Source organism: Cyanidioschyzon merolae, chromosome 15 (genome assembly GCF_000091205.1).
Source record: "Cyanidioschyzon merolae strain 10D DNA, chromosome 15, complete genome".
NCBI classification, from domain to species: Eukaryota; Rhodophyta; class Bangiophyceae; order Cyanidiales; family Cyanidiaceae; genus Cyanidioschyzon; species Cyanidioschyzon merolae.
In genome coordinates this window covers 287,336-306,428 of record NC_010141.1, presented here as the reverse complement: position 1 = coordinate 306,428, position 19,093 = coordinate 287,336, and the positions used below count along the sequence as shown (strand labels likewise).

Sequence of the window (19,093 nt, the reverse complement as noted above, 5' to 3'; positions counted from 1 at the left end):
AGTGATGCTCCTGCATCATCGCTACCAGTGCGGAGACCATGCGCCGCTCCGAGTCACCGAGGGCAGCGCGCTCGAGAGCCGCCCTCTGGGGATGACTTCCACGCGTAGAGGTATGGGCAACACTAAAATCACAGCGACCTTTAACGATCGTCCGCCTGTGATCTACAGCCCATGCACCGAGTATCGCCGAGTGTGTCCACAGGAGGGCTCCCGCCCACCGGTAAGCGTCAGGGTATCGCAAATTTCGGCGTTATACCCGTGAATAACTGCGAACACCGACGATTTCGCCTTGCAACAGTATGAACAAGAAGCGCAAGAAGTAAACCGGAATCTAGATACGTTGTGTACTTTTACTCCGTGGCATTATGCGTGACTAGGGAGCTCATGCGTGCACGAATAGAACTGGAATCGAAATATCTTATGCACCTTCCGTCCGTGGCATTATGCGTGACTGGGGAGATCATGCGTTTGCATCCTTCGCCGCGATCGTTCGGACACGACGATGGATCCTCGGTGAGTCCCCGCAAGTTGTTCTTCAGTAGCGCAGGATCCTTGAATCTTATAGGGGATCCCTAAATGTCTCGATTCCAATCGGCATTTACGGAAGCAGATATCATTCCGCACCAGATCCACCGTGTTCCACACACCAGTCTCCAGACTTCGCTCTGAGGATTATGGTTCGCTGCATAGATGCCCTACCCGGTGGCGTTTCTTCAGTGAGCGCTTGCTCTGGAGTCGAGCGCGCTGCTGTTGCTGTTGCTGTTGCTGTTGCTGTTGCTGCTACTGCGAACGCCACACACAGACGGGACAGCTCAGCTATTCCCTCGTGGACGCCGGCTGGGGGCCCTGCCAGCCGAGGCTCGCAAATCCCCTGCTGCGTCACAGCGTGCGCACTCGCATGCATCGAAACAGTCTTGCGCAATCTTCTGCTACGCACTCGATTCCATATCCCAAAATGTGCATGGAAGACTTTCACGCACCAGCGTGCATATTAGATCAGGCCGCTAGTTCGATCTAGCACCGCACCTATTCTGCTATGGAGCAGCATCCGCGGCGCTTCACTCGCGCTCTGAAGCATGACCCATGGGAACCAGGGGTGCCTCACGACACAGCGTGGTCTTGCAGGTACCGGCATAGGCGTTGTGCAAAGCTTGGAGAACGCTCTTTCCAGACTTCCGTAGCCCGAAAGCGCCACAGCGCCAGTGTGCACGTCTCGGCAGCGTTCTGCACGAGCCTCCGAGGCACAGTCGTAGAACGCATCCTGCCGGTGTCTCGAGCATGCAGGCATGCCACACCTACGATCATTTTTCGTACAAGCGTATCCATCTCGAAAGCTCCACGCAGATACATCATCAAACAGGCGATATTCGGTCCGACACTCGAGCTGGACGCGGCAGCTGCTCGCCCGATGCATCACCAAGAACTCGTTTGCGATACGCCCAAGCGGCAGCCGCAGCCACTCCTTCTATATGCAGCTCGGCCGAGGCCTCACTACGGACGTGTTCTCGGGACGCAGCACCAGCAACCCGTGCAGCAGCATAGGTTTCCGCACACAGACTTTCGTGCAACGAGGGAGACTCGTTCCGAGGTCCGGTATCGGAGCGTCCTCGATAGCGGCCAACTCGAGGCGACCGTCCGTCAGCAGAAGCTTCAGAGTGCGCTCGGGCCCGCTTGGAAGATCCGCTTTTTCCTCAGCGGCGCTGACGTCCGCAACGTCCAGCACCTGAAAAACGAGAAGCTCCCCGCGTATGGGAACGACCACGCCGTCTTCCTTGGAGAGCAGCGCTGGCTGTGCCTCCGCAGGAAGGCTGCCTCTCTCGACGACGCGCCGGTCCTCAAAGTCGACTGTTTCCAGAGCAAACGTTACGAGTTCTTCAACGTCTGGGTAACGTTCGTGTGCTTGCGTGAGCCAGTCAAGGCTGAAGCACGGAAGGCCCCGTCTCCAGAGCGCCCGTTGGAGGTGCTCCAACCCGGACGCCATCGGCGGGAGAAAACCTTCGAGGTGGACAACGGTTCAAAACCGCAGGACCCGCTCCAGCCCAGAGGCGATGCAGCTGCCGCGTACCCAGCCGTTGTTACCCTAGAGAACAGCACGTTCTACGGAACGCATTTGCGAACGAGAACGATGAGGCCCAACGTGATCACGCGGGATACTACAGCCGTGTTTAGACCCTGCAAGAATACTCTCTTCCAAAGCGTTCCCATTCCGCAGAGCGTTGCCGCAGCAAACGCCGCTTGAAAATCTTTGCCCGGCACAGAACCGCTGCTTCCGCGGCGTCCTCAAACGCCTTTTCCTGCAGCCTCTCGCGCCTTCTTCGCTACGTTCGACGGCGTGATCCCAAAGTACTTCATCAGGTCAGGCCCTTTGCCGGACGCTCCGAAGCGATCGATGCACACAAAGTGATCCGCATACTTCGACCAGCCGAAGCTTGAGGCAGCCTCACATACGACCCTCCGGCTGCGAGGCACGGCAGCAGGAAGCACAGACTCTTGATAAGCTGCATCCTGGTCCTCAAAGAGCTCCATGCAGGGCATCGACACCACGCGCACATTCAAAGCATCGCTAGTTCGTAGTTGATCGGCGGCCTCCACGACGACGTCCACCTCGGAGCCTGTTCCGATAAGGATCACATCCGGGTGCTTGCCCGCAGGGCTATTATCCGAAACCACGTACGCTCCGCGCAGGGCACCATCGTATGAGGATGTCTCGAGCTTGTTCGTCTTCTGTCGCGTGAGCGCCAACAGAACGACTTTGTCATCATGCCGGATCGAGAGCGCATAGCCAGCTGCGCACTCGTTCGCATCGCACGGACGGAACGTGTACACATTCGGCATAGCTCGCAGGCTAGCCAGATGCTCGATGGGCTGGTGCGTGGGGCCATCCTCGCCTAAGGCGACGGAGTCGTGCGTTGTAATGAACGTGATTCCCGCCTCGGAGAGGGCAGCAAGGCGGAGCATGCCCCGGGCGTAATCGGTGAATATCAGAAAAGTCGCGCAGTAGGGAAACAGTCCAGTGTTGTGGAGCTTGATGCCCGCGGTGATCGCAGTCATCGCTGCCTCGCGGACACCGAAGCGCATATTCTTGGCTTTGTAGTTGTTACGAGAGAAATCGCCAAAGCCCTTCAGGAGCGTGTTGTTCGAAGGGGCCAGGTCTGCAGATCCCCCGATGATCTCCGGCATCACCGCAGCGAGCGCATTGAGCATTGCGCCGGAGACTTGCCTCGTAGCCATGGAGCCTGTCTTTGCCGCACAATCCTTGAGGGCCTTTTCCCAACCAGGGCTCTTCTCCTTGCGAATCACCATCCGCTCGAATAGTGCAGCCTGTTCTGGGTGCTTACTCTTGTACCGCTGCAAGAGCTCATTCCATTCCTGTTCAAGACGTGCCCCCTCTTGGATCTTGCGGCGACAATGTTTCAGCACCTCCTCTGGGACCTCGAAAGGAGCATATTTCCATCCAAGATTCTCCCGCGTTGCCTTGACTTCGTCAGATCCGAAAGGTTCTCCATGTGCTGTCCTTTTGTTCGCGTGTTTTGGTGAGCCAAAACCAATTGTTGTCGGAACTATGATTAGTGATGGTCGTGTCAGATCTTTTTGCGCCTCCTCGATTGCTTTCGAGATGTTGTCGATGTCTGTGTTTCCATCTGCAATGCTAATTACCTGCCAGTTATACGATTTGAATCTAGATACGACATCCTCACTAAACGCAAGGTCTGTTGGTCCATCGTAAGTTATCTTGTTATCATCGAAAAACCCGATTAGTTTCCCCAGTCCCAAATGGCCTGCCAAAGATGCGGCCTCTGCAGCTACTCCTTCTTGCATGCATCCATCACTCATAATGAAGTAGGTGTAATGGTCAATCAGCTTCTCCTCTGGGGTGTTGAACATTGCTCCGAGGTGCGCTTCGGCGATAGCGAGACCAACAGCCTGTGCCACGCCAGAGCCCAGAGGCCCTGTGGTCACTTCAACGCCAGGAAGAAGAAAGTTCTCGGGGTGACTCGTAGCGCAAGAACCAAATTCACAGAAAGTTTTGATATCGTCCATTGTTGGTTGATCGTATCCATAAAGGTAAAGCAGAGCATACTGAAGCATAGACCCATGACCACAGCTTAGCACAAAACGATCGCGATTGACCCAGTTCGGATTCTTGGGGTTAAAGCGCAGATACTTGTCCCAAAGAGTAAACGCGAGCGGGGCCTGACCCATGGGCGCTCCAGGGTGTCCAGAGTTCGCCTTCTCTACGGCGTCGACAGCCAGGAAACGAATGCTGTTGATGCAGAGGTCAGCGAACGCGTTCCCCGTCTGCTTTGGCTTCACTAGCGATACCCCAGCAGTAGCTGTTGCACGCACTTGAGGCAAACGACTGACTGTACGGGAACCACCGCGACGCCCGAGCACTACGCGCTCCCACGTGCCCGGTGCAAACCTCCCCCGAGCGCCCAGAAGAGAATCGTTCCGTTTCGTCTGGCAAACCCGGCGACCAGAGAATTCAGAAAGCGTCACACTCGGTCGTGAAGGTGCTGAGAGGTATGCTTCCATCCACTGCGGAAACTATCCGTACGCTTTCTTATACAGGTGAATTAAACAAACTAGACCACAACAAAACTATACGAACAAAGACAGAGCAAATATTTTACCAATATCATTGCGCGATGCAACGTGCAATCATCATGCTTCTGGCTATCCACTCGGCTCTAGGCTGCTCAAAGCGCTGCGCATCGAAAGCTGTGCGCTATCATGCTGTACAAGTGAGAGTTCCTCAGTTCGTCGATACAGTCTGCAGTCAAGCTCGCAGCTTCTTAACCAAAAAGTGGGTTTTTTTGAGCAACAAAATTGGGTTCTGGAGATGGTCTTGTAGAAAACTGTGCGCTCAAAGGGATCAGGTACTCAGCTGACCTGACCAAGTGTCACGTTTTTCTTTGGCATGTTTTTAGCTTCTTCGAGTTTAGATTTGAAGTTTGAAATACCCACGTAGAGTCGATTGGTTCGGATAGCTAGAGTCCGGTCACGCGTCAGTCTACAATGAAACCGAGAGCCATTCAGAAGAAAATCCTGGAAAGCCACCTGTGAGGCTCTTCAAACAGAGTGCATCCGATCGCTCGAAGTAGCAAAAGATATTTTCCAGTACCGAAAACCTTGACTGGTTCGTCGATAATATAGCTGCTCTACGTCAATACTCGGCTCAGACGGGCGTGACGGCTGCAGAGAATCTGCAGTGATGCAAAGAGCCGACAAACAGCTCATTCGCAGCAACTCGGAAGCAACGAAAGATGCAGCATTGCTCGACCTATTCTAGAGTTTTTCGTTCTATCCATTGGATTCTGCTTGTAAGATAAAGATATGCTCTCTCCATTATTTTACGACGGGTAGTAGTTGTTCAGTATGATTGACTCAACTGCAACGCATTGCCAGAAAGAGCCGACAATGATATTCTCGGCATTGTACACATAACGGTCACTGAAACAATAAGCATTTCATAACCATGGAGGATAAATATATCTACCCATCCGCAGACGCCTCCGAGCCATTTTTTGACCGACCCTCGCTATCGGTTTCAGCTTCTCCGTGTCCACTTCGAGCTTGAGGGGCTGCCCCACAAAGTTCGCTCGCGTCAGCTCCTCAGGTCTCCTCTTCAGCACCGCACATCTCCTAATATTGATGGCGGCGTCGAAGTCTCGGGTCGCGAACTCCATGCGTTTCTTGCCTCTGCTTGAACACACCAGTGGAAGGCGTCCTCGAACTCTTGCCCTCGGTGTCACTACAGTCTAGCGATTTTCCCGTCGGGAAAATACTTTTTCTCTCATATCTCCCTCTTCTTTCTCCTCATATCTTGCTCTTCTTCGCTCGATGGTCAGCGAGGAAAGAATTTTTTCGATTTTTCACGCTGCCGGCGACATCGGGCTTCTAGGATACTTGAGTTCCATTTCCATAACTTTCCCTTGGATTTTTTATTTTTGAAAATGAAAGCACTTCCTCATGCCCTTAGGTTAGGGCCTTCTCTGACGGAGAAGCACTTGCGCAAGAATAACCGAATGCACCCCGGAGTCACCGTGCGCTGAACGCTTCAGCGACTCGGCCAGTGGAGCGATCATTACGTTTCACGATAGGAAACACTCTTTCGAATAGTTTGGAACACGTAGAGCACGGAGCAATGAAAAGCAGCTCTTCCCTGATAGAATCGGCAAAAGCTCGCCCCCAAGGGGAATGGTGCAATGTCACATTTTTCAATAGATGGACGTCACCAGACGTCAGGGGAAATTCTTCAATGATTCACCGAATTGATTTGTGCTCTTGTACGAGCCATCACCACGAGCAAAACCGAGGCCACCGAATGAATCCATTGAAGCTAGAAAAAAAGATATCTTCATTCTCTTTGAGTTCGATCGTACAAACAACGGGCTTCCTCTCCGCATATTACCAATAGACGCCCCTAGGGTGTCGTACCAAAGAAGTTTCATCGACTGAAACAAACCGACATCCCTTTGCTTCATATCGATCGCGGCGTTCCGTGCACGCTGTCATTGCGATTTCGGTGGAAGATGGCCGTGACGTAAATCGGACTTTTTTGCGACTGAATCCTGGTGTTATGAGGACTACACGAACACGCTGTTGAGAAACAGGGATACTCGTGGCGGCTACTATCGTCGCTTTCTGCATTCCGTATGGTAATCAACGGGTCGTTTTCTAGCATTGACAGCGGGCAGTCTTCGAGAATATCGGTTTACTGCGCTGGACGCATATCCCTATTTCTTCCAGTATTGTTCAACCATCTGAGTACTGTCGTATGACTCACCTCAAGGACGAATGCAAGTCCTCTTTGCACTGCGCGGTCAAGAATGTATTCATAGGAAATTCGCCTACGATCTAAACGGTACATCGCAAAGTTAGTTCGGTCGTCTGCAATACACTGTGTAGAACCACGCATTTACACTCAATGGGAGTGGCCCAGAACAGAGTTGAAAGAATAACCAAGACGCAACTTGGCGCCAGCAAATTTGGCACGCATTGTTTTCCAAGCGACTTCAGTCTTGTGCTGTCACTGGCTGTTGCCTTAATGAGGTTGATGGTATCGAAACCTCGTATATATATTAGCGCGCTTATTTTGGGAGTCATTGTCGTTGCAGTGGCCCTGCGCAGCTTGTCAAAGTTCTCCCATTCCACTCTAGTCTCGAGAGGGAACAGAGGGCTAGAGTTACACGCTTTTTATAACGTTTTCTGGAACTCAGGGACGCCACGTATAGCGCAAGAGCAACTATCCTGGCTCGAATCAAGCGGAATCAAAATCGATGCTCTGCACGTGTTCGCTTTCGGGACTAACCTGTCAGGGTTGGAAAGAATCGAGAAGTGGACAAGTGCACCAGTCGTATACGAGCAGTTGAGCCCGATCGGGAACGAGGAAGTTACGCTTGCGGCTCTACACAGGTTCTGCACAGTTGCGGAACTGAAAGGCAAAAGTGTCTTCGTTTTATACTTCCATCCAAAGGGTTCGTTTCATCCGAGCATTCGAAATGAAAAGTATCGACAAGCCGTTGGGCATTATGTGCTGCGAAAGCCCCAGGGTTGCCTGAGCGCCATGGCGCTTCAATCATGCGACGCTTGTAGTCTCCGCTTCTCAGAGTATCCGCACGCTCATTTTCCTGGGAATATGTGGTGGGCAAACTGTAGTTATATCTCCATGCTGTATGCGCCGGATATTCCGAGAACAGAGCTCAAGTCTGCAAAGCTTCCGGAATATTGCATAGGGCTCGGTCGGTTTGCTAGTGAACACTGGATTGGTTCGCACCCTCAACTAAGACCATGCGACTGCTTCCCCGTCACTGAGGACGCATTTTACTGGTATGGGTTCTCGGGTCTCGATGGTGTCCACCGTCTGATGAACAGTACGATGGACTGCAGGCGGGGGCCGCGTCCGAATATAATTGAGATTGCGCGAAAAAAAGGATACGATGTCGAGCTTAACCTACGCTGCCGTGAAGTTTCGGCCGCAGGCGACAGACGCGCCTATGGCTTTGAAACTACGTCGAGCTAAGGCTCGCAATGGATGCGGCGCAGTTGCGTCTTCAGGTATTTTGAAGTGCAAAAGCAGTTGTTGGGATCGTACTCGAATGGGGCAATTCATATTTTCGGAACCAGCAAAGCGTTCGAAAAGAGTAAGGTTTTGGAATTATGTCGCGCTGACAGTGCGCGCTACAGCCTTTCCCTACGTTGGTGAGCTTCAAATCATAGTGCTGTTGCGCGACTAAGCCCCACTCTCGTAAGGTGCAGCCAGTGTTCTCTTTGAAGGAAACAGCTTCCGAGTGTGAAATCTCGCTAGTGAGAGTATCATAAACTGAACCTGTCAACTACCAAGTGGGGTTTTAAAGCCTTGAATATATATCTCAGAGGATCCATGCGGAAAGTATTTTTAATGGAGGAAAACAGCCCTATTCCAGTAAAAGAAGACCGGAGCAGGCCACCGTAGCGAACGGACGAGACCCGTGTGGATGTCTTGAGTGATCCGAAGATGCAAAATAGGCGTGTGTCTAAGTGATGTCGGAATGGAATTACTCCCCAGGAAATAAGACTTGCACGCCAGAAACGCATTAAAGACTTCCCGTAGCGAGCGTACCAAGGTTTTAGAGAATACAGGAGTAAAACGGCACTCCGACTGAGCATAAAATCGAATGTCGATGAATAATTCGAGCGGCGCACCGGATCGCAATTTTCAAAACCGGTTTGATTTTTCTATACCGTGTCCATTGCGAGCCTTAGCTCGACGTAGTTTCAAAGCCATAGGCGCGTCTGTCGCCTGCGGCCGAAACTTCACGGCAGCGTAGGTTAAGCTCGACATCGTATCCTTTTTTTCGCGCAATCTCAATTATATTCGGACGCGGCCCCCGCCTGCAGTCCATCGTACTGTTCATCAGACGGTGGACACCATCGAGACCCGAGAACCCATACCAGTAAAATGCGTCCTCAGTGACGGGGAAGCAGTCGCATGGTCTTAGTTGAGGGTGCGAACCAATCCAGTGTTCACTAGCAAACCGACCGAGCCCTATGCAATATTCCGGAAGCTTTGCAGACTTGAGCTCTGTTCTCGGAATATCCGGCGCATACAGCATGGAGATATAACTACAGTTTGCCCACCACATATTCCCAGGAAAATGAGCGTGCGGATACTCTGAGAAGCGGAGACTACAAGCGTCGCATGATTGAAGCGCCATGGCGCTCAGGCAACCCTGGGGCTTTCGCAGCACATAATGCCCAACGGCTTGTCGATACTTTTCATTTCGAATGCTCGGATGAAACGAACCCTTTGGATGGAAGTATAAAACGAAGACACTTTTGCCTTTCAGTTCCGCAACTGTGCAGAACCTGTGTAGAGCCGCAAGCGTAACTTCCTCGTTCCCGATCGGGCTCAACTGCTCGTATACGACTGGTGCACTTGTCCACTTCTCGATTCTTTCCAACCCTGACAGGTTAGTCCCGAAAGCGAACACGTGCAGAGCATCGATTTTGATTCCGCTTGATTCGAGCCAGGATAGTTGCTCTTGCGCTATACGTGGCGTCCCTGAGTTCCAGAAAACGTTATAAAAAGCGTGTAACTCTAGCCCTCTGTTCCCTCTCGAGACTAGAGTGGAATGGGAGAACTTTGACAAGCTGCGCAGGGCCACTGCAACGACAATGACTCCCAAAATAAGCGCGCTAATATATATACGAGGTTTCGATACCATCAACCTCATTAAGGCAACAGCCAGTGACAGCACAAGACTGAAGTCGCTTGGAAAACAATGCGTGCCAAATTTGCTGGCGCCAAGTTGCGTCTTGGTTATTCTTTCAACTCTGTTCTGGGCCACTCCCATTGAGTGTAAATGCGTGGTTCTACACAGTGTATTGCAGACGACCGAACTAACTTTGCGATGTACCGTTTAGATCGTAGGCGAATTTCCTATGAATACATTCTTGACCGCGCAGTGCAAAGAGGACTTGCATTCGTCCTTGAGGTGAGTCATACGACAGTACTCAGATAATTACGAAACACTGAAAGAACCAAGAACATGGGCTCTGCGCCAAACACCAAAATACTAAAAGACTGCTTGCGGTCGATCGTGGAAACTGACTCATTGGTCACGGTATGGGGAGCAAAAGTGTCGATGGTAGCCGCCTCGAGCGTCTCTTTTTTCAACAGCTTTTGCGTGTTGTCCTGAAAAAATTCGGATGTAGTCCCAAAAATTTTTCAGTTTCAGGCTCCGCCATCTTCCACGGACATCGCAACCACCGAATTCCCGGAACGGCGCGACCGGTATTAAGCAGAGGGACATCGGTTTGTCTTTTCGGTCGATGAGACTAACTTCGGACGAAACCGTTGGGGCGTATATGCGTATTCGCGGAGAAGGAGCCCAAGGCGTGTACGATGGATCTCCAAGAGAAAGACGACACCATCATCTGTTCTAGCTGTAGTAGATAGTGTTGGCGGCCTCAGTTTCGCTCGTAGAGAATACTTATAACACAGCAGCCACTTCGACGAATCGTCGGAGACTTTTCCCTAACCTCTGGCGACGTTTTTCAGTTGGACAACATGACATTGCACCATTCCATTTGCGTTCCAGCTTTTACCGATTCTGTAGGGCTAGAGCTGCTTTTTACTCCTTCGCACTGCCCGAGGTTCAACCCCATCGTACGAGTGTTTTCTATTGTGGAACGTAATGGTCGCTCCACTGGGCGAACCTCTGAAGCTTTCAGCATGGTAACGCCTGGGCACGATTCCTCTTTCTTATACCAGTGCCTCTTTCTCGGGAAGATCTTCGTATAAAAGCATAAAGAAGCGTGTCCATTTTTTAGAATAAAACAATCAGTGGGGAAGGCATTGACAGGGAAGTCGATCCTCCTGGAGGCCCGTCATCACCGACTGCCGGAAAAAAACGAAAAAATCCTCTTATCGCCAACCATCGAGCGAATAAGAGCAAATCACGTGGAATAAAAAGAGCGGAGGCAGGTGAGACAAAGGTGTTCGTCCCGCGGGAGCACGACGAGACTGTAATGGCACAGAAAGCACGAGTTCGAGTAATTCTACCAATAGTGAGCTCCACAAGAGGGAACAAACGCACGGAGTTCATTAACCGTGATTTCAATGCCGCCATCAATACCAGACAATGTGGGGTACTGAAGACGAGACCGGAGGAGCTGACGCGAGCGAATTTTGTGAGGCAGCCCATCCGGTTTGACGTTTACAATGAGAGGATGAGACTGATAGCAGGCGGCAGGTCAAAAGAGATTAGGAGGCATCTGGTAGCGGGTATCACGATACCCTCCATGGTCGTAGAATGTTTTTATTTTACTGAGTATAAATGGAAGCTACACTCGACTTGACTACAATACCCGCACACCAGAGTTGCTTAGATGTCATCAGGGTGTCTCCATCGCTGCGAAAGGCTCTGCTGATTCAACTAATCCTCCGACAAATTGGTGTCAAAAAATTCTGTGAGAGCACTGTCTGTGTACAGCGACCATCCAGTCGCCTCGCACAGATAAGAGCGCAGTGTATTTCGTCTGGTCGTTGAAAAGCTTTAGAAACTGTAGTGGCTGCATGTTTATTTTCATTTGAGCCCTCTTTTGTCTAGTCCGTACGACGTCGTGGTTGTGACTTGGACGTATTTTTGAGTGTCTACTCTGGAGGGCGTCCACAAAGAGCTTTCCGAGCGTTCCGCTCGCAGTAGTGTTTTCGTGTCAGGGCAGCTCTGATGGACTCACAACCAAGAGTCGCGTTAGTGACAGGCTGCGGGGGCTCTATCGGATGGTCAACCGTAAACAACTTACTGCGCGAGGGCTGGATCGTACTCGGTTTAACGCGACAAAGGAAGACACTGGAGTCGACGCGGGGTCCCTGTCCGCAAAACCTATTCTTGTTTGAACTTGATGCTCGTTCCGCAACCTCAGAGGATTTTCACTCCAAACTTTCGTTGCTAGTGTCTGCCTGGGAGAAGTTTCCGCGCATTCAGCTCGTAGTAAATATTGCTGCCATATGCCCGAAAAACTGGGACGCCTTTACACTTTTGGAAACTTTCTCTGTCAATGTCGTGTTTCCGCAGCGACTCTACGAGGTTTTTCACTATCTGGACATGAGGCACTACCCTGAGCCCTGTTCAGTCATAAATGTGAGCTCAGGTGACGGGGAACTGTGCTTCTTTAATTCATACTGGCGCAGGGCTATCGAGCAGTTGGAGAGTTATGATGAGCTGACCGATTTTATGCACGCAGTGGTCGAGCGAGTTGATCAGGCCGGTCTTCAGCCATATGCAGTCGTCCACGGTGACGAACCTGCGTATCGGCTGTCAAAGGCTTTGTTAAACCGGCTAACTCTTTTACAAGCTCGGACGGCGCCATCGCATATTCGAATAGATGCAATTTGCCCCGGTGACGTGAAGTCGAACATGAATCCACTTGGAGGTCAGCGCGAACCCTCCGCTGCAGCAAAAGATATCCTTCAACTGGCTGAGCTTCAGCATCGCATCGTAAGGGAGCGCTGCTCTTCTCGCTATCCGCATTTTTGGCGATTGGGGAAACCCATTCCATTTTAGATTGCAGCAGCCATTTAGAATCTCCCATAAGAATACCCTTAGACTTACGCTGTTTCATGCCTATTTCAAACTCTGCAACCCAAGTCGACTTACAGAAAATCAACTCGACACACATGTTCTATTCGAAACGGTTCCGTGTTTACCTTGAATAAAAATGAATCCAGGCAAGCTCTAACAAATGAGCACTTTGATACGGTGTGAAAATCTATCTTGACGTCGGGGGTATCGCACGTTCTAGTACTCGAAACATCTCAGCGGACAAGCTGCTTCGTTCTCAGTTCTTGTAACAAGACTTCCGCCCGGCTCGTGTCGGATTCATCAGCTGCACCAGCAAAACTGGCCTTATTTAGTGCCACTTCAAGCTCCTGGGTAGCTCGTTGAAGCCGGAACCGTGCGTCCGGGATCATAGCCTCCGTCTCACTAAAAACGTCCTGCAGTTGGCGCAAGCAATCCGAACCGTTTTTCCTTTCCTCTTCTATCCTCATTCGGAGCGTCACAAGCTCTTTCTCATAGTAGTCAAGATCTTTCGCAGTACGAAGCGCAACGCCTAGTTTGATTCTCAGCTCACGCCCCAGTTTCGAATCCATGGGTCGACCTCAACCAAGAAACTTCAGCGCGCAAATCGTCGCTGATGTCGAAGCCGCTGTCGACGCCGACCTGCCAGCAGATGTGCTGAGTTGGCACGGGGTATTCGGTTGTTGCTTCCTTATGGAGGCCGCTGGGCGGACCTCGGAAACAAGTTCTAGGATAACAGTAGCAGAGGCCTTTATAGGAACGTACTCTGGAGGTATTGCGAAGCTCAACTTTGCTCAAAATATATTGCCCGGCGAAAAGTTCGCCTCTGTTGACAGCGAAAAGCATCAACAGTGCTCGTTGTCTAGCGAAAATAGTCCTATAACTGTTATAAAAGCGTTTGGATCGGTCGTGCTCAGCGCTTCCGTTCGTAAAGTCGCTGTCTATAGTGCTGCAGATGCTGGTGAAGCGGCAGTTTTCGCTGCGTTCGGGGCTTCTAACGGTGAAGTTGCGTTTCTAGACGTTTCCCGAAGCGTTTTGCTTGAGACTTTCGATAGCCAGACAGAATGCGTCAACGATCTGGCTTTCGTTCGGCTTCATGACCGGACTTTTCTGCTCGCGGCTGGGGGCAAAACGAGAGGCAAACTAGCAGTTTGGCTTTGTACAGGCCAGCCGTTCAGAAAGTGGTTCTTAAAGAAAACGCTTTCGCTTGGGAAATGGCCGATAACCCATATCGTTATGACAAGAAACAAAGCCCAGTTTTTCACGCTGGATGAAAGACCGCAATTGACTTTATGGAGTTTGGAGAAGTTGCTAGAATCAAAGCGAAACAGAGGATGTCGACCGAGAAATACCTCCAATGGACGCGAGAGCATCAAGAGCCTCGCATTTCCTGAGCTTCGATTCCGGCTCGGTTTCCGGCCCGAAAGCGTGGAATGGTGTCCGGAATCTGCTGTCTTTTTCTTCGCAGGGCGCAGTATTCTCGAAATGTATGACCTTAACTCGGGCACTGCTGTCTCATCGGAAAAACTTACGGATGCTCTGATCAGCTGCGTCTACTTTGTCCGTGAGTATGGCGCAAATTCAGGGAATCGGTACGCTTTTCTTGGAACGAGCAGAGGTGAAATTCTTCTTATTCAGTGCATCTCGAATTCTGATGGAGAATCTAGTTTCAAAGTCATCGACCGGCTGGCTGTCGAATCCGCTGAGGAGCGCTGCCGGCCTGGTAAGATTCGAGACATAGGGCTCATTTCCATCTCCGAAAGCGCCCTTGATATAGTGGCGCTTACTTCATTCAGATTGTTTTCATGCCGCTTTTTCCCGCTAAAAGAGGAAAAAGCATTCGTTGACTCTGTCACCGACTTTGGACATCGCATCACGTGCTCGTATTTGCATAGACTCAGCAAAAATAAGCACCACTGTTAATCTCGCCTCCGAATATCGGCATATGCAGCGCATATCGTGCCTTTTTGATCGCAACCATTAGGCTTCCGTGATGAACGGCATTTGCCAGCGAGTCGAGTTCCAGATAAGAGCGTGCTGCGACGAGAGTCGCAGATGTCTCCGCCTGCATCGACGCCGGTATCTCTCCAATCAGTACGAATTCGTTTCGAAAATCACCCACATATGTTCCCGAAGGGGAACGGCTTTCCTTGGTTGAGTGTTGTTTTGAGCTCTAACGCTCCCGCGTAGATATTGAGAACTGCGGCCCCGAACATGACCCCTGCCATGATAAACACAAGAATAGCTTGGAGTTTGAATTTGTACACGAGCCTATTGAAAAAGACAACGAAAGACAGTGATCCAAGGAAAGCGGTGCCCCCGAGCGCGAGGCCATAGTCCAGCGGTAGCTCATGATTCACATAGTACTGAATCGCGCTGGAAAAAGCCGCCACGAAGTTCATGAACCCCGCAGTTGCTTGCACCACGAGCGGATCCATTCCGACTCCAGCAATTAAAATCGGAGTCGACATGAAAGAGCCACCAGCGCCGACCCATGCACCAACGGCTCCAAGAAAGATCATGAGCGGAGCAATCCACAAAATTCTGTTGCGCGTCCATTCCATGTCGCGCTCGTAAAACTCATAACCGACACGTAACTTGACCAGATGCATGCGCAAATTACGAAAACCTGCGGCGACCGAGAAACAGAGAAGTCCAATTTCCTGAACAATATATAGCAATATAAAAATTGCGCTGCAGTTTTCCACACCTATCACAGACACTCGGCTCGAGCCTCCACCTCGGAATACCGACAAGACGACAAGAAACGCAAAGATAGCGAGCACATATACAAGCGATCCGAGCGGATACTGACGACTTTCATACTTCATAATTTCGTCTGCGCTGTGGAATTGAAGTGTCGGATCAAAGAAACCTATGAGTCTGGTCCAGAGGCGCCCGAAAGCCCAGGTGCGCATGCCTTCATTGCCCTCGGTAGAATGAACTGACTCGGACTTGACTGAAAATGTACGCTCGTGACCGGTATCCTGCATGTCTACAATTTGGTCACTGTGGATAGAGAAACTTTCATCGGTGCAATGCTCTGCCTCAGTTCCACGGCACGATGCGTCGTAAGAGCCATCTGCGTTCACATCGTTCGATGCAGCCGCATCGGCGCCTTGGTCTTGGGCCCGAACATTCCGCGATGCAGCTCTTTCATCTTTCCACAGTTGAATGGCTTTCTTGATGCTAATGTAAAACACGTACGCAACGAGGACCGCGAGCATGAAGAGCGTGAAGAAATTCGGGAAGAGTATATTCAGGATGACGCCAACACTCGTCCCACAGAGGATCGTCGCCATGAACACAGTCACAACGTAATAGTCGATTCGCGGGCGTTCTCGAAACGGGTGGCGTGTGATTAAACCATAGAAGGCATTAGCACCCGAGCCGCCAGTTACGAGTGCTTGGGATAGTGCAGCAGCGCGCCTTGCTTGAAAGCCAGTGAGTAGCACGAGTACAGGCACGAATAAAAAGCCGCCTCCTACGCCCCCTGTGCTCGATAACCCTGCGATAACAAATATTAGACCGAAAGTAAGGCCATCGCGCCAAGTAAATCTAGAGAGAGGCTTATGCACACATCTGTTGGAGTTGGCATCGCAGTCAAGCTGAATATTGCTGCACTGTTCTGTGCTAGAGCACCCTGTGCAAGTGGCGTTCACACACACTAGGCCATAGGTGCAGTCTGAATTCGAAGTACACGTTGCAGCTGAAAGCAGTTCTCCGAGACTCGCGTATTCCTCAAGCTCAACCACGGATTCGTCGTTTTCCTGGAGCGAATGCGGCGCGCGCTCATGCGGTTCCGCACGCCGCCGGAACCAGGTAGTACCGTAGCCATGTCGCAGCAGGACGTTCCAGTACTGGTCCCAAATAATTATCGTTAGAATACAGAGCGCTATGCAGAGAGCTAGCGCTCTGAAAGCGTTCTCACGCCGCATGTGAAGAATAGCAAAAGAGTCCAACCGCTTTGAGCTGGTACGATAGCCCCGCCAAAGCTCTATACTATAAGCATTCGCCAAGTTGTAGCGCTTCGGCGTCTAAATCACGAAGCAGCGATCTAATCCAGATGCGCATCCAAGCCATGGGATTTATATAGAATTTTTGGTCTCCTGAATCCAACTTACGTCGCTGGCGCCATTGCTGTAAGCGATCTAGTGAAGGTGCTGTGGCGAAGATGGTTATCGCATCGTGCTGATAAGCAGATAGCTGCCACACGAAGGTCCGCGGTTCGAGCCCGCGCAGCACCACAGCTTTTTTGGAACGCGGAGCAGTGTCTGGCGTAACTGTAAGCTGCACAGAGAGTGTCCTCGCACTTTTTGTGGCACCGGTCAAGTTAAGAGAGATAGATAGTGAATAGTACTGGGTAGAAACGAGCATTCAACGATCAGTTCGCGTCTTGAAGCCGAGTAGGCACTGTCTCCGGTGTGCGAACCCAGAAAATGCATACGTTGCGCGCCTCCTAGACAGCTGTTGCCCGTTCTTGACTGGAAAAGTCGACGCGAGCGACGGTGCAACTTGAGACACTAGACTTCGCTGGCAGCGCTGTTTCCGGGTACATGCCTTCAGTACATAGCGCAGGCTTAGGTCTGAGATGAAAATATCTGTGAAGAACTCTGGGGTTTCGGAGCTACGTTGTTGTTTTGTTGAGCTACAGAAAGGATTTTGCTCTATCCCGTAGTCCGTGTAACTTCCAGTTCACTGCTTCGCGCAACAGATGAGGAGATTCATGAATACTCGTCGGGCAGCGAGAAAAAATCTCACCATACCCGTGTAAGATTAAAACTGAACACTGAACTGCTCGCTGTGTCTCGGCTTTTCGATTTCTCCAAATTTTTCTTACATGCACAGACTCGATATGCGCATTGTAGCAATAAGGGATTACGAATTCTGATGAACTTTTAGGGATCTGGACCGCGTTTTCAGAGTGGCTTCTTCGACTTGTTGGCGCAGATATCTGTTACGTTACCGGGATGAGGCTGATACGCGACGCACTCAAGAAAGCTTTCGAAAAGTAACCAAAGTCATTTTAACGTTCATGTATGCATGCCTCCATTCAGCCCGGTGCCGTGCGTATAATATGCTCAAATCACGCCTTCTTCAGGTTTTGGATCTTTCTGTTTCTAGGGTTATTGTGGGTGGAGCTGATCGTGCTGAACGCTTGAGGAGGAAAAATACTCGACGTCGTCCCTTGATGAATTGTCTACAAAATCATGCCGAAAGTTCCCTGAGCTTGCCAGGTCAAAAAATCGATTACGCCCGAAAGAAAAAAATCTCATTTCTTTGTGGCTATCGACGAAACGGCATTCGGGGCCAGCATGACGCCTCACACGTGACAAGCTCCAGCAGGTGCCCGTCTCTTCAAGTTGCCTGAAAATGGTCTTGTACTCGGAACTCATTCATCGCAGCTAATCCCTCTTGCAGTGAGTGCATCACAGCTTCGCACGGAGGGAGCACAGATGAATCAAAAATTTTGCAGCTTGGGTTGTACTTTCGGTGCTTGTTTCATCACAGAAAGTATCGCATCCCACAAATCCTTTATAGAGTAGGACAGTGTGCACCTGCGCTTGCAGCTGACAGTGTCCTCTTCGTGGAGATTGCCTACAGGAAGTCAGCATTCGTAGGGGAATGTCACCGGGCGCGGAAACAGAGGAATGCACCGGGGCGAGCCCTCTTTAACTGAAAAGGGCATGTACCATGCGATGAAACAAATGTTCACGCGCTACAAGTTGGCACTCGAAGGATGTGGTTGGGTGGAAAGGCATGAACACCTGACTACAGTCGAGTGTCGCCGCTGCGACTGACATGCAGAGCTGGTGGAAGAAGATGATGAAAATGGCAAGCGATAAGTAGATTGCAACTTGCGTCTGTGCAGGAAAGTCGTCAAAAACAGCAGGGAGCAGCGAGATCGGGACATGAACTCTGTCATTTGCGTCCTTCGACTTCTGACAAAAGGGCTGGTGGCCAATGAGCATCCGGCGAATTCAATACCGGAAAGAGGGGAGAAATTAGGGACACAGTCAAAGAAAAAGCCAAAACCCGCTAATGTTGATGGCAATGTGAAGAGACACAGTCTTTAGAACACCTGTGTGAGTTACGCAAGTAGACTCTTTCCTTTTTATCCTATTATGGTTGCAAAGAGATATCGCGGTAGGCCGCGCTGTATCCATTCTTCAAGTTGCCTGCGTCAAATTTGCAGAGTTCGTGCAGGTCTCAAGGAAACGCTCGCTCAAATCTGCAAATTTCACTTCCGTATGCTCCAGCGAACACTGGAATGCATATTTTCGCTTTGGTGCCCGGCATTGCACTGCAAGTCACGTGGCACCAGTAGAGGCCGTCAGCGCAGCCTTCTAAAAGCAAAAGGCGACAAGTCTCGTGCATATTTATTCAGATTGCCCGAGGTGCCACCTAAATTTTGCCATTTCGGAAACGTTCGTATCGGCCGACAAACGCCCTTCGCGTGTTGCGCGCACGCGTTGTACGTCAGAGTTCGTTGATCGCTGGCATCATCCAACGATTGGCAGCAT

General features: G+C 50.9%; 8 protein-coding genes and 3 non-coding genes across 11 annotated transcripts, besides 1 other annotated feature; 6 read left to right on the top strand and 5 right to left on the bottom strand.

Annotated features, from left to right (window-relative positions):
- Positions 1-338: 338 nt before the first annotated feature.
- CYME_CMO123T lies at positions 339-2,124 on the bottom strand. Its single transcript, XR_002461496.1, has one exon. It is a non-coding gene; the product is annotated as a hypothetical transcript (transcript).
- CYME_CMO122C (hypothetical protein) lies at positions 1,037-2,239 on the top strand (the record flags this gene model as incomplete). Its single annotated transcript, XM_005537473.1, has 1 exon — positions 1,037-2,239. One exon carries the CDS (start codon positions 1,037-1,039, stop codon positions 2,237-2,239), a length of 1,203 nt encoding a protein of 400 aa, XP_005537530.1.
- A 41-nt stretch (positions 2,240-2,280) lies between these two features.
- CYME_CMO121C (transketolase) lies at positions 2,281-4,536 on the bottom strand (the record flags this gene model as incomplete). Its single annotated transcript, XM_005537472.1, has 1 exon — positions 2,281-4,536. The coding sequence occupies one exon, from the start codon at positions 4,534-4,536 to the stop codon at positions 2,281-2,283; it is 2,256 nt and encodes a 751-aa protein (XP_005537529.1).
- A 2,395-nt stretch (positions 4,537-6,931) lies between these two features.
- CYME_CMO120C (hypothetical protein) lies at positions 6,932-8,026 on the top strand (the record flags this gene model as incomplete). Its single annotated transcript, XM_005537471.1, has 1 exon — positions 6,932-8,026. One exon carries the CDS (start codon positions 6,932-6,934, stop codon positions 8,024-8,026), a length of 1,095 nt encoding a protein of 364 aa, XP_005537528.1.
- A 718-nt stretch (positions 8,027-8,744) lies between these two features.
- On the bottom strand, positions 8,745-9,839 carry CYME_CMO119C (hypothetical protein; the record flags this gene model as incomplete). The annotated part of the gene is made up of 1 exon (XM_005537470.1): positions 8,745-9,839. One exon carries the CDS (start codon positions 9,837-9,839, stop codon positions 8,745-8,747), a length of 1,095 nt encoding a protein of 364 aa, XP_005537527.1.
- A 213-nt stretch (positions 9,840-10,052) lies between these two features.
- Positions 10,053-10,806: a sequence feature (possible transcribed region).
- Positions 10,807-11,717: 911 nt separating this feature from the next.
- On the top strand, positions 11,718-12,554 carry CYME_CMO117C (hypothetical protein, conserved; the record flags this gene model as incomplete). The annotated part of the gene is made up of 1 exon (XM_005537469.1): positions 11,718-12,554. One exon carries the CDS (start codon positions 11,718-11,720, stop codon positions 12,552-12,554), a length of 837 nt encoding a protein of 278 aa, XP_005537526.1.
- Positions 12,555-12,805: 251 nt separating this feature from the next.
- Positions 12,806-13,141, bottom strand: CYME_CMO116C (hypothetical protein; the record flags this gene model as incomplete). The annotated part of the gene is made up of 1 exon (XM_005537468.1): positions 12,806-13,141. The coding sequence occupies one exon, from the start codon at positions 13,139-13,141 to the stop codon at positions 12,806-12,808; it is 336 nt and encodes a 111-aa protein (XP_005537525.1).
- A 121-nt stretch (positions 13,142-13,262) lies between these two features.
- CYME_CMO115C (hypothetical protein) lies at positions 13,263-14,492 on the top strand (the record flags this gene model as incomplete). Its single annotated transcript, XM_005537467.1, has 1 exon — positions 13,263-14,492. The coding sequence occupies one exon, from the start codon at positions 13,263-13,265 to the stop codon at positions 14,490-14,492; it is 1,230 nt and encodes a 409-aa protein (XP_005537524.1).
- Positions 14,493-14,683: 191 nt separating this feature from the next.
- CYME_CMO114C (hypothetical protein, conserved) lies at positions 14,684-16,507 on the bottom strand (the record flags this gene model as incomplete). Its single annotated transcript, XM_005537466.1, has 1 exon — positions 14,684-16,507. One exon carries the CDS (start codon positions 16,505-16,507, stop codon positions 14,684-14,686), a length of 1,824 nt encoding a protein of 607 aa, XP_005537523.1.
- Positions 16,508-16,728: 221 nt separating this feature from the next.
- On the top strand, positions 16,729-16,816 carry CYME_CMO113R. The gene is given in 2 exon segments: positions 16,729-16,766; positions 16,781-16,816. It is a non-coding gene; the product is annotated as a tRNA-Ile (tRNA).
- On the top strand, positions 16,755-18,986 carry CYME_CMO112T. The gene is given in 2 exon segments (XR_002461495.1): positions 16,755-16,766; positions 16,781-18,986. It is a non-coding gene; the product is annotated as a hypothetical transcript (transcript).
- The last annotated feature ends 107 nt before the right edge of the window (positions 18,987-19,093 follow it).